Source organism: Limulus polyphemus, unplaced genomic scaffold (genome assembly GCF_000517525.1).
Source record: "Limulus polyphemus unplaced genomic scaffold, Limulus_polyphemus-2.1.2 Scaffold31, whole genome shotgun sequence".
Taxonomy (NCBI): domain Eukaryota; kingdom Metazoa; phylum Arthropoda; class Merostomata; order Xiphosura; family Limulidae; genus Limulus; species Limulus polyphemus.
Window position 1 is genome coordinate 1,040,234 of NW_013665641.1, and position 14,211 is coordinate 1,054,444.

Here is a 14,211-nt window from a genome sequence, read left to right on the forward strand (position 1 = left end):
TTTAAACTATTAAATTTCTCTTTTATTTACTCATAGTAATAGATGTTATATTCAGATTGTAATGAAAACGAAAATAAAATTTTAATACAAGTTTCTAAAATTATGCTTATAAGCGGAAAGTAAGAAATTTAAACATTTTAAGCGTCCCAAGTGGCTCAGCAGGCTTATGACGCTAAAAACCGTGTTTCGATACCCGTGGTGAGTAGAACAGAAATAGCCCGTTGTGTAGCTTTAGGCTTAACAACAACCAAACCATGCCTCAGCTTGTTCTCTGAAAAATTGTTCAAACATAGATACATAGAAAGGCTCTAGACCATTATTTTGAAGTGCACGCAATCGTTAAATAATTCTTTTTAATCGTCAACAGTGTTTCACAAGTGACATACTTTTTTGTTTTAGGCTTTGAACGATAAAATTTGAAAAGCACGAGATTTTCAGTATATAATAAATACATAATGTAAAAAAAAATCAATTTTTAGTGAAAAGAACCGCAGTAAACGGAACCGTCAGAAGTCTGATATCAGAGAAACTAGTTTCAACACATTCATGCGTCCTCTTCAGTCTCACGTTGTCTTCTTTAACTGTTCGCTATGCAAGCAATCTTATAGAGCTAAGAGAAATTATCGGTAGGAAAATATTTAAAATATTCACCAATTTTCTTTTTACAAAACACGTTTGTGTGTAAATCTCACGTGTGTGTATATATATTAAATAAAAAATAATCAGATTTTGTTGCTGTATGATATATGATTTCGCATTACATAAGTAGACTGTAAAGGATCTTCTTTGAATATATATATACTTTGAAATAAATACATACACATTAACTAGTAAAAACCGTAAATAATTTTTTAATGTGTTTTACTATGGTACATAAACTGTAATGATGTTTAATCATGGAGAATTTATTAGTTTCTGTACTTGCGAGAGCAAAATAATCTCGTGTTTTGTACTGTTACATTTTTCCTTTAATATCAGCACTGCATGCGTTTACACATGTAAGAAATCGCGGAGATTTTGAGGCGAGTTTTGAAAAGTATCGTATCGTATCGACTTGACAGTTATTATGGTTTTAAAATCTAACAAAGGGCTTGTTAGACAACCAGGGGCGCTCAGAAACTTCTGTTTCTCTTCACCCCGCTAGCGGAATTAAGAGTTCTTCTAATGTGCATTCGGAAAATTTACTAGAGTGAATAAAACTTTAAGTGGCATACTGAATTTGAACGATGGGGTGTGAACGTTAAGCTCGCGGGTTGTTGATAAACGTGTGTGGCACGGGTATGTTAAAGAATCTATATACGTATAATAGTAATGCCCATGTAAATACTTCGCATGGTGTAGATGGATCTTCACCAAAATTAGTATGGACGTTCATTAGGTCCACCCAGAGGTACATACAAATTTTCAATTTTGCAGTTTGCGTTTAGCGGTTTTTATGGACGTTTTAGCATTTTTTACTACCACTTCGCCCCCTTGTGATGGATCCTTACTACATTTAGCATGAAGGTTTGTTGGGTTCATGGGGAGATACATACACATTTTCAGTCTTGCGTTTTGCGGTTTTTTATGGCCGTTTTTGCGTTTTTTACCATTACTTCGCCCCCTTGTGATGGATCTTTACTACATTTAGCATGAAGGTTTGTTGGGTCCATAGGGAGATACATACAAATTTTCAGTCTTGCATTTTGCGGTTTTTATGACCGTTTTTGCGTTTTTTACCACTACTTCGCCCCAGTTGATGGATCGTCACTAAATTTGGCATGAAGGTTTATTGGATCCATGCAAATTTTCGATTTCACGTTTTGTGTTTTGCAACTTTTATGGGCGTTTTGCGTTTTTCACAATTACATATAAGGGAAGCAGCTTTTCGTGTCCTAAGATAACCTTTCATTAATCATGAAGTTACATAACTTCAGTCCAGAGGACGGGTACTCCAGCTGGTATCTATGTAAATATAACAGTACGCTCTGTTGTATGTCCATGTAATTACTTCGCAGGGTGTGGATGCATCTTCACCCAAATTGGTATGAAAATGTATTAGGTCCGTGCGGGGGTACATAAGAATTTTGCATTTCGTGGTTTTTATGAGCGTTGTTTTGACACTACCTCACCTCCTGTGGATGGGTCTTCACCAAGTTTAGCATGAAAGTCTTTTTGGGTCCATGGGGAGATACATAACTTCCGTCCAGGTGACGGGTACGTCAGCTAGTAAGACAATAAGATGCTTTAGCTGTAGAGATTTTACATCAGTAACATATTATAGTCTACTATCTTATTATAGTTTCCATTAGAAAATGATAGATTTTTACAGTTTATTGGGAAGACTCAATAACGACAGTACTTTATGTAACAAAAGTTAAACTGCGTTATTTCTTTTGTCTTTCGAAAATCGTGCTACATTTTCATATAATTGTAACCTAGAGTTCGATGGTTAAATCGCTGAAATAACATCCCTAGATGATCAGATTTCCTCGGACAAATATTCTTATTAGCAACATACTAAATCAGGAATTGGAAGTAACAGTTCTTTTTTCAAGCAATCTTTATCGTTGGAAAAATATATATTAATATTTCAATACGAGAGGACAAGCTTAATTTTATAGATACTTTCTGATTTCAATTACACAATAAATACAATTTATTATTATAGTTCTAAAACACAAGTTCTGATAATCTTAACAGTTTAATGGGGCAGCTCAAACACCCTACGTTACTAAACTTATTAAGCCTATTCCGAGATAGCTGTCAAACCAATGTAATTAAGTTAAGGCTCAACTGTGCTCTTAATGTTTTCATACCAGCATGAACTAAAAAGTGTAAACAAAAGCAATTAGTGTGTAATTTGGCTGCCTTATGGTTGCACAGCTTAAGCTGGTTACTTGAGAGACAGCAAGAAAAAGGCTTGTTTTTTGTATGTAAATAAAAACTGATCAAACCACTGATAGGTCTATCTGTGTTTTCACAAATAAGATAGGTATTTTACTGTGGGATAACTCCGATTGCTACCGAGTTAAAGAAATCAGGTGCGTTACAGGACCAATCGGTTTTGTACGCATTTATACCATCTATATTTTGTAAGTAATATTGCATGGTGTCATAGGTATTTATGTTACAGAGATTTATAACACTTTCAATAGAAATTATTTGAATTTGTTTTGTTCAAATTTACCAAGATCGCACAGTTAGGACAACGATTAAGACATATTTAAGCACATTTAGTTTCCAATATAAGAAACGTTTTGACTCTGATACTTACAGTATTAGCGTTTTTATAAAATATAGATCTGCTGAGGGTTCAATCTCAGAACTTATGTTTATTTTTATGTAGAAACTATTAAAAATAAAGTTGTATTATTCTCCACACGCACACACACACACACACAGCTGGAGCCCCTTTCCTTTGTAGTTCAATAAATTACATTGGTGGAGCCCTGGCTAGTTGACCACCAATAAAAAATGCGCATATACAAAGATATGCATTCAATGACATTTAAAGGTAGCATTTTAAAAGTAAATCAGTCATATACAATGAGTTTTCTATTTATTTTTCAAACATGTACTATATTTTAGATTTGTTTTTGAACATTTTCCGTATCGGATATGGAAGTTCTCTTGCGATTTGGTTGGTTGGTTGGTTAATGGGCTGTCTGTGGTATGCTCATCGCGGGTATTTAAACCCAATTTTTGGCGTCGCAAACTTGCAGACTTACCGAGTTTCAATGTTAATATTCCTCGCCAGTTATATCGGTACCTATACATAATGTTCAGTTGTCTCTCTAAAGGATAAAAATATATAAAAACTTACTTCAGAGGTTACTTTCTCATGGAATATAACCTACTGTTATCATGTTTCCGATATAATAGAGAATTAAGCCGGCAATTATATTCTTGTAATAAAATGAGGTAGTTGTAACAATTTATTTTTTTAATAAACGTTTTTTTAATACATAAAATTATTAGTCTTTTAAAATAATGAAAAACCAATAAATTAAGTCGCTTTTGATTGTTAACTAAATATAATCGTCTTTGAAATTTTGCTCGAGCTTATTTCTTTAAATTACTGGATCTTATCTCATTTATTTAAGGGCTGTGTGAATATAATCATTTAGAACATTTTAAAAGAATTATTACACAATAAAGTATTTTAGAAGGTAATTCTGTTTTAGCTGCAATTTTTTCAGTGCAAAATATTATAAGAACAAAAATTTCATTAAGATCTTAGTAAATTCTTTTATACCTTTTATTTGCCAGAAGTATTTTTTGAAGTTATTAGTTTTATGTTTCTTTCACAACGACGTTAGAACTATGTAAACATAAATCGCTCGCTATCAACTCAAATCCAGTTATTATTCTTTGAAAATAATAACGAGTAACATAAAATATTCCACCCAATACGGTGATTTTAGAAGAATCGCTAGGAAACTATTGTGACAATCTATCACAAAGACTAGAAGCACTTTTTACATTCACCCGAAACTTCCCGTGCCTTGTCACAGTATATTTCCTGTTTTTGTTCTGTTGATCACTTGTTTCATATTCTGTAAAGTTCTATAAATTCCACCTTGCATACAACATTAGCATATAATGAGAGAAATACACTACAGAACCTCTTAAAGTAACCTGTCCAAGGAGTTTAGCGAGCCATTCTACGTGTAAGAGGTTAAGCGAGATGTTCTAAGTGTAAGAAGTTTAGCAAGCCATTCTACGTGTAAGACCACAATTACTTGATTCTACAGCTACTCCATGATCCCCACCTGGTGGACCATTATACATCTTCATCTTGTACAAAATCATTCCTAAATAAAACCGAGATATTTTCTGTCGCTCATTTTGTAATTAAGTTACTATTTTCTAGTGAGTCAAGTCTGTTAATTAGTAATAGGTTTGTGTGGCTTGCTTTTGAATATTCGAGAAGAGCTGCACAAATAATATAGACGCTATCTGTCCTTATTTGGAACTAATAGATTAGAGAGAATGTAGCTGCAAACAGCTTCAAAGTGCAGAATACGTTTATTTAGTAATAGTACGCAAGCCGTGAACCATCGGATTCACCGTGCGGGCACGATAACTACTCAGTCACGCCCAGTTCCCCTGTAATAGAGGACGTCAAAACGAAATACTCAGGGTTAAAGTATTTCACAACCGTTTGACTATGCAGTGGTACATGTGTGATTTTTAATCAATACTATGATCTACTTTAACATACACAACTATTCAAAAGTCACGCTCCACGTGAAGTACATAGAAAATGGTGAACTGTAGCACCAAAAATGTTCTATGAGTTGCTCAGCTTTGTAAGTGGTGGATGAAATACATAGGACATTTGTGATCTTACAGTTCAACAATTTCTGGGGAATCTCATATGGGGTGTGACTTGTGAATTATCCTAGACTTATGTGATGTTTATTCTACAGTAGTTATATTTTTTATATAAAAGTGTCGTAATATTTGGAAATTAAAGATATATTATTAATATACGTATTATTACAATTAACATTTGAAAAAACATCTTATAAATATTTTATATATATATATGTGTTATAGTTGTGTTTCAACTTGATTGTGTTGTCTATGAACAGTTGATCCGGCCGCAGCTTACGCCCATTTTGCAGAAGGACGGGAGTGTGTCAATTGTGGCGCCATCTCTACACCATTATGGCGGCGAGACGGAACTGGCCATTACCTCTGCAACGCCTGCGGACTTTACCACAAGATGAACGGGGTAAACAGACCTCTTATCAAACCTCAGAGGCGGCTTGTAAGTAGGGCTAACATAGGATGAGCATTTCGATCCATTTTAGGCCTAATTACTTGCTATATTTCTTCTAAGAAAGGTGACCAAATGGGTTGCATAGTGAAACATAACCTGATCTTTGCTTAACTTAATTCTGAAACTTACAGTTGTTAACAACTGAATTTGCTAAAAATGGATCTTTAATGCATGCTCTCATAAAGGTAATTACAGAAAAAGTAAACTGTTTTATTTTTAGTGTAATAACATGAAATCATTCGTTCCTTTTTGCGCCTTTCTTAAAAATGCAGAGATCAATTTATAGCGAAAGTATGAACCCTATAGCTTTCAGCTTAGCAATTTTACTAAAGGTTACTTCCCGCTTTTTAATGCCTACAATATCATACATTCTAATTTATATTTAATTCAATAATTTAACATTTATATGAAAATAAAGAATATCCCGCAGTACATTTCGTCATCGTTAGTGTGGTACATGACTCAACAATACGACAATGTTTATATACAGTTACTGGTGGTGTTATAGATACAATATATACAACCTTTACGTTAAAATAAAAAATAGATCTACCTTTTTCATTTGGTTTATTGCAATAGCTTCTTTTACTTTAACGTTTATTAACGTTAGGTTCAAAGCAAATGATGCTTATACTTTTATTATTACAGTGATGTTCTGTATCTTTAAAATTGTTTTAAAACATGTAATTACTCATATATAAGGTTTCAGAGAAAAAAACATATTTAAAAACTTGGCTTGCTGTGACATTCCATATGTATGTGATTTAACAGTTGCGATTAAAATAATATGGAAAAAAACAGAAAAGGTGTATAAACCTTCCATCATGAGTAAAGTTTTTTTTTATCTAGGAAAAAGTTAAATTCCTTTTTGGAAAATTGTAATAGTACTTATATAGAGGAGACTGTGAGGAATTTAGGTTCAAGTATAAAAAAAACACGAACATGTTCCATATTACGCCTGTCAACATTTTAAAGATACGCAGTATCACAGTGATAACAGACGTTTAGATGTATATAAACGCGTTGTACTATTGTAGCATGTGCCACATTAATGGTGCAAAACGTTGTATCGAAGTATGTTCTTTTTTAATTCCGTTGTATATTTTTTACCTTCATACTTTATTCACTTCATATATTCATAAGCACAATTAAGAAATTTTGCTTACACTTTGATCTCAAGTTCTTAGCCTTATCATCTGCCTTAATAAAATAAATAATCAGTGTTAAAATAAATAATTATTTGTTCTTACCCAAAAAATCCTATATGTGAATGGCTTAGATAAAATAAATAAAAATTACAATTCATCTGCTTAACCTGTTCCCAACATAACTGTTGTTACTAATGAAAATTGATTATAATATCTATTGCCTAGACCCGTGTTTCTCAATCTGTGGTCCCGTCAAAAAAGGGGGTCAAGAGAGCATAAAATATTGCAATAGGGGATATATTAAAGTGTGTATAGTAATTTGAAATACCACTTTATGTGTGTGTGATGGGGGCGGAGAGGTCGTCACAGCCTGAAATATTTTCAAAGAGGGGTCCAGCAAAAAAAAAGAAGTTTGACAATCCCTGGCCCAATCCACCACTATGACTGTGGTATTCCAGTAGGTCTGATGAGTGCTGGTATTGGATGAAATCCCCGTCGTCATTGAATATGACAGATGTAATGTGGTTGTGTTTGTTTCTTCTAATTACATAAAACTAAACTGTTTCTGTTAAACTATCATCGTTACACGATACTGTGATGAGCACAAGAATCTCATGTTCATGTGGCTCAGTGAGAGGCTGACCACAGTTTCTCCGATCATTCATCATTGTCAGATTTATCATTTGCCGTACTCTTTCTTTATCTGTGGAAGAACTCAAATAGGAGAGAATGTTCCATGTCCAGACAAAATTCCTAATATTATCTGAGGTATTTGTTTTTGGTAAGTTTTGTCATCAGCGCTCTATCAGTTACGTCTTAAACTAGGAAATAAGAGTAGTTTATCTGTAGCTTTTAATGACTTGATAATGAGTTTGCTTTGGACCCATACACATACTAAATCCTTAGAGCATAGCGATAATAAAACAACTGTCACTGTCGTATATGTTTATAGCGAGATTTGGCATTATGAATGTTTTATAATGAAGCTAGCAGTTTTAGCCTGGCGTGATGAGTTGTCTTGATAGACATCATATGTTGAAGTTAGTGAAACACTATGCTGTTTCTGCAATCCTTAAGTTAAAATGCAATATTTTTGTGTGTAAATCATCGAAAAATAATCTGTTACCTGTATATATCAAGTCCAATTCACCAGTTGAACTCAAACTCAGAATACAGCTTTCGTTCATAATATTTTGCTTATCATATTATACGTTAATGAAAAACAACATTTAAACTAGTAAAATACAAATAATATAGGTTTCTAAGCTTACATACTCTGAATGACCTTTTATCTTATCAGTGTATCTAAACTCTTAAGACGTCAACCCGATTTCAAAAGCGTTGAGGCGAAGCGAGTTACCTACAAAACATTTTGGAAAGTTCCCAAGAGAGAGATGCTGGTTGATATATAATCTTTGTCAAAACAATCTCTAGCAAAATATCGTGATACACTCAGAACTATTTAGTATTAATGGAACGTACACCACACTTTAAAAGATTTCAAAATCCTTTGATAAGAAGTAATTCCTCCAAAAGTATTTTTAACAACCTTAACTGTGCCCATTCAGCTAAAACAACAAACTGAAATTAAATATGAAATTTCTATATTTCAAACATGAGTTGCTGATTTCTTCAAGTTTCAAAACTATTATGGCTATGTACTAATTTTTCATTCACTCACCAGGCGGTGTCCAGAAGAACCGGTCTATGCTGTTCTAACTGTGGAACCACCACTACGACACTCTGGCGGAGGAATAATGAAGGAGAACCTGTCTGCAATGCTTGTGGCCTTTATTACAAATTGCATAATGTAAACAGTATATCAATTTCTTAGTAGGATTATAAAGCTAACATCAAGAAAAATACATTATGGAAACATTTTTATACCATTCTGTGCTTGACACAGACCTTTTATTTGTGAGACATTGAATATATATATATATTTAACTATATCAGCTATTTAATGTTTACTTAATGTGATTCAGCATTTTTATAATGTTTGACCAAATTGAATAGACTAGATTTTGTTGTTTCTCTACAGGTAAACCGACCATTAGCCATGAGGAAAGAAGGGATTCAAACAAGAAAACGAAAACCTAAAAATGCTAATAAAAATTCGTCCAATTCTGATTCAAAAGGGTCCGACGTCGTTAAATTAAACTCTTCTTCGGGTAATATTTCAGATTCTAATAGTTTAACATTTATCTTTACTTCAAACCGCCTTACATTTCAAAGCGTATAAAATTTGCTCTGTATCACAAATGTGTTTCCTGTGATAAGCTCTTCAAATCTTCAATTTTTGTATTTTCAAGGAATGCTATGAGGTAAAAACAAAGCACAACATGTTTACTGGTCGTACTTTAAAAAAAAGAAGCCATTCCTTGCTGGTCTAAGTAGGAATGTACACCAATCTGTTTTCGTTTTCTTTAAGTTTCACGACAGAAAAGCAGTATTACAAAAATACGAAATTTATTGGTGTTGGTGAGTTCATAAATTGTTTTCTACAGGCTTTGTCGTAACATAAAAAAGATCAGACCAATGTTTTAACCTTGTAGGGACTTAAATTTTATATCTCGACTGTGCGTAACGATATTTTGAACAGGTGCATTCAATATATATATATCTTATTGATCTTCCAAGGTGTGTCTTAGAGTTTTAAACATCCTGTTTGTTCACACAGAAAGTGAAAGATTGTTTATCGACTTTGCTCCATTTCATTTAAATGCAGTACTTCACATACAATTGATGCTTTCACCCTTGTTTACCTAAAGTGCATTAGAAATTATAAGGCAGTGTTATCTGATATCAGAAACATGGAATACTAATGTGTTGCTCGTTAGCATGCAAGCACAGGAAAACTACATCCCATGGGCCAGTCAGATTTTTTCTTTAAGTAGTGTATTCCATTAGATTTTAAGAAACACAATATTTTAACCCTCTAACAAATTAAACAACTAACTTAGGTAGCTCTATTACTATCCAAGTACAAAGAAGACTTCTCTAGTCTAATTCATACCGAGTGTCAACTTTTATATAACGTCTGACCTCTTTATTGGTTATTTTTCATGAAATAACTTTCAGTGTTAAAATATCAAACATCACAACGGCGCTAAAGTTACTTTAAATCTGAAGTACCAGATAAATCAGTCGTAATAATGTTATTATATTTAGGACAACAGTCGCAGTATATATTTAAAGTTAACATAACACACGAATAACAAGGGTACATTTCGTCCTTAAACGTTGTCCTTATAAACACACTGTTTAAGATTTAAACTCGCCCTTCATTTTTCAGGAAATCTTCGATTCCTTCTTAAACTCTGGTAAAATACCGGTCGTTACTGCTGTCGACGGCAACTCTTTCCATCAGCCTGTTACAAAAATAAAACTGTCTTACGTCTAGCCTGTCTCTTCTAAATCTTAAAGTCATGTCTTCTCGTATCATTGTCTCCATAATAATAATATAGTACAAAGAAATCAAAGGTCTTTATTTTCTAGGACTCCCGAAAAATCTTGTAAGCTTCTTTAAGATCACTTATTATCCTTCTTTTCTCAAGAAAAAGTCAGAAATCTTCACCCATTCCTATAAGATAATTCTTCCATTCCAAAGAATAACCCTGGTAGTCCTCTTCTGACCTTTTCCAATAAGTCAATATCCCTTCTTTCATAAGAAGATCAAACCTGTACACAATCTTTCAAGTGAGGCCAAATTAGTAATTTGTATAAAGAGATAATTACTTATTTTTAACTTGTATCAATCTGTAAAAACGTTCTAAAGGTGTAATAGTTTTACTACTATCAACACTGTAGTTCATCGATGACTTGACTAACTTGTCACTACTATTTTAAATCACATCTAAGTTTAAAAATCAAACTGTTCTTAAATATGTATGTGTGAATATTCGTAATGTGTAGGTATATTATACTTAATAATATTAAATATCGCTAACTCAGTATTCTGAGAAATATTCAACATGGAATTTAACTAGTAGCCATAACAGATGTTTTCAACGCCGTCAACGAATAGCCAATCTTTTTCATCGTTCTTTCATCAGCATTTAGTATTGTCAATATACATTACTTCAGTTTTAACTAATTTAAGAGAGAATTACGGTTTATAAGTTCATTTTAAGCACTTATTCCGGCTTATGTTTAAGATGAGTAGGTCGTTATAGTTTTAGTATTACCTAGGTCTAGGTGGGAGTAAAACCTAGGATCATGGTTTAAGTTAAATTTAGGGTGAGTAGATCAGTATATCGTTTCTGTTTCACTGACTGGGCTTAGATGGAATTGAGAATAATCCTAAATTTGTTTTGTTTTTAAGGGCTATGCTAGCATTCCTTAAATAAGCGGCGAACGTTGGTATATACGTTCAGAATTAATGTTATTAATCTAATTACTTATCAAAGTTAAACTTCATTACTAATGCAAGAACATTTCGGAACGATTCCAATATTCTTTACGAAAAAGTTGGAGTTGACTCACATTCTCAATTACCATCTATACACTATAGTAAGTGGTTCTTTATTCCCAGCAAAACCACACTGAAGCTGTCCTTGTATACAAAATCTACGCTTATTCCAAGGTACAGGTAAATGTTAAGCACCTTTTCATTGGTCACAGAGACAATTATCTTGTCATTTGTATGTGGTTGAGTATCACTTGTGAAGGTTGTGGTGTTTATAATTCCTTGTTTGAACTTGATACGTGACTCAGTGGTTCAAAAACGGCCCAAATAAGACGCCGAGATTGAATACAGATAATAAAGGCTGGCTCTGTAAATGTGAAACTTGCCTGAACGTATCTGTACATCATTAGACATTATTACAAATATAACATAATATTAAATAAAAAAAATGGCTTATCGTCACTAGTTATGTACTGTGAATTAATCGTGTTTGTTTGTTTTATTGAAATTCGTGCAAGGCCACTCGAGGGATGTCTGTGGTAGCCATTCCTATTTTTGATATAATAGACTGTGCAGCTAGTCAACTCCACCTACCGTCAGTTATTGGGCTACTATTTTACCAAGGAAAAGTTGGATTGACCATCACATTATAAAGTCCCCACGGCTAAAAAAAGCGAGCATGTTCGGGGGACGGGATTCGAACCTGCGACCCGCAAGTTGCAAGTCGAGCAATCTAACCCCAGCCGATGCAAAATAACGAAAGATTTTTTAAAATGTACTGACATCTAAAGTCTAAAAAATATAGATTTTTTTTGGTGTTCTTGTTTAATGAAAGAGTTGGTTTATTCAAAATATGTTTTCACTTAATAAGATTTCCAGTGTTCACATTAACAAGGCTGTTTATAGAAATCAATATTAAATAGAATGTTAAAAAATCACGCTTAGAATTCGTTGTTTTAAATATTCATATACAAAACATCATTGAAAACTTCGTAAGGTCTAATTATTTAAATTATATCTTTGAAATCAGTTAGATAATAGTTGTTGTTTTTTCGTTAATTTGAGCAACCACTTTTTGAAATTCTCTGTACATTATGTTGAAAATTGGTTTATAAATTGTATTGGTTACAAGAATCATTTTGTTTCCAATCGGAAAGGTAGTTTTCAAGCAAAAATGTGAATATATATACATTTTATTTTTTTTCGTTTGTGTTTTTGTTACATTCAACTGAAAAATGTGTTTCTACCTCCAATCGAAATTTTCATTTAAAAATATATCAAATTATTAGGTATGTGATGTGGGTATTTGAACCAGACTCCAACCACTATTTGCAACTAGTGTTTTGTACTTTCTATGCTCTTCATCTTTGTGTTGGCTGTCACTAATTTTTGGATAACAATATTTACATCTTTTCCTAAAAAAATTGAGTATAAGTGATCAAATAGACAGAGATTTCAAATGTATTTTCAAACAGCCATATTATTTTCTCACAGATTCCAAAGCGACCTCTACAGCCTCTTTGACGTCGGGCACATCGCAATCTCCATTCAGCAGCGGACATCGAGGTTATCATTCATCAAATACGTGTATATCAAGTCAACCACCTCGTACCACGCCCTCTGCTTTTTCAGACCAATTAAGCAATCAAGCATGTAGTCCAATTCACCGCCCAGCACTACTGTCCCAAGGAGAGACCAACTGGTCTTCTTGCGACTGTGCAGCTCCCTGCGGCAAGTTGGAGGCGGGGCCTCCTCGGATTCTAGGATTACCTTGAGACTGACGATTGACGATCTCTTAAATACTTACCTGCCATCTAGTGGCTGATAATGTAATTAAAATGTACGGCGACATTCCGTCATGTTTTGTCCTGTTCTAATTTACTTTCGATATATAAATTGTGGAGCTGTCAATGGAATATTTAATCACTGAAAACAGTGTCTGTGGACTATCAACAGTCATGACAATATAGTTTTTTATTTCATGTTTTATGGTTCAGACTCCAACAAGTTTGGAACAAGATGAAACTGATCTGAGGATAGTACACTATGGATATTGTAAAAGACGTAACACTAAGTTTCAATCCAACTGACTCTGATTCATCGAACAATTAGTTTTTTTTTTAATGATCATAATTTTAACTCTTTTTTTTAAATAATTGAAACACAGTAATTTAACTTTGACCTAGAATGGCTAATGGCCAGTAAATGGATATTCTGAAAAATTTTCGCTGTTATTCAGAGCTAAGAAATACTGAAACGCATGAAGCGTTAATTGTTTGAGTTTGTTCGGTACTTCCGGTTAGTATGAACTATCGAAAGATATTATATGGTTGGTGTTTGTAACATTTACGATGTTTTGTTTTTGTGTGTAGTTGAGATGCGCCATGGACAATTGGATATTATACTGAGTAAAACAAAATACTTTCAATGTTACTTGGAGTTTGCATTTCATGTAGGTATAGCTCTCTTTTTCTTCGTGGTACACTTGGAAGTGTGGAAAATTATGTGTGCGTCCTTGGTTGACGAAGGGAAATTTATGGCTTGTGTGTAATAGTACACGTCTCATTAAAATATTATTGGTATTTTAATATGTGAAATTGTACAGTAGAATTTGTTTGCATACGTGTGCACTTACATGGAAATGTTGTAGTTTTAAGTGTAATGATAATGCACATCTGGCCTTTTTTAATTGGAGTTTTTGAACTTAGCGATTTTAATCTGTACACAGCACGGTCTCTTGATTGCAGCACAACATGCTTGTTATGTATATATATACACGTTTCATTCTAAAGACGTAAAACGTAAAAGGAATATAAGCACAGAGAATTCCGTCCACGAAATAACATGTAATTTCATCGTAAAATAAACGTGGTTTGTCTGTGTCA

General features: G+C 33.3%; 1 protein-coding gene across 5 annotated transcripts in view; it reads left to right on the top strand.

Annotated features, from left to right (window-relative positions):
* LOC106459911 (transcription factor GATA-4-like) overlaps positions 1-14,211 on the top strand; it is a 96,263-nt gene extending 82,052 nt beyond the window's left edge. For 4 of the 5 annotated variants that reach the window (XM_022386868.1, XM_022386872.1, XM_022386875.1 and 1 more), the window contains 4 exons: positions 5,580-5,758; positions 8,603-8,728; positions 8,960-9,089; positions 12,821-14,211. In XM_022386868.1, the coding sequence (XP_022242576.1) occupies positions 5,580-5,758; positions 8,603-8,728; positions 8,960-9,089; positions 12,821-13,101 (716 nt within the window). In that variant the 3' untranslated portion in view covers positions 13,102-14,211. The remainder of the gene's footprint in view (positions 1-5,579; positions 5,759-8,602; positions 8,729-8,959; positions 9,090-12,820) is intronic. The other variant, XM_022386885.1, reaches the window with a different exon arrangement.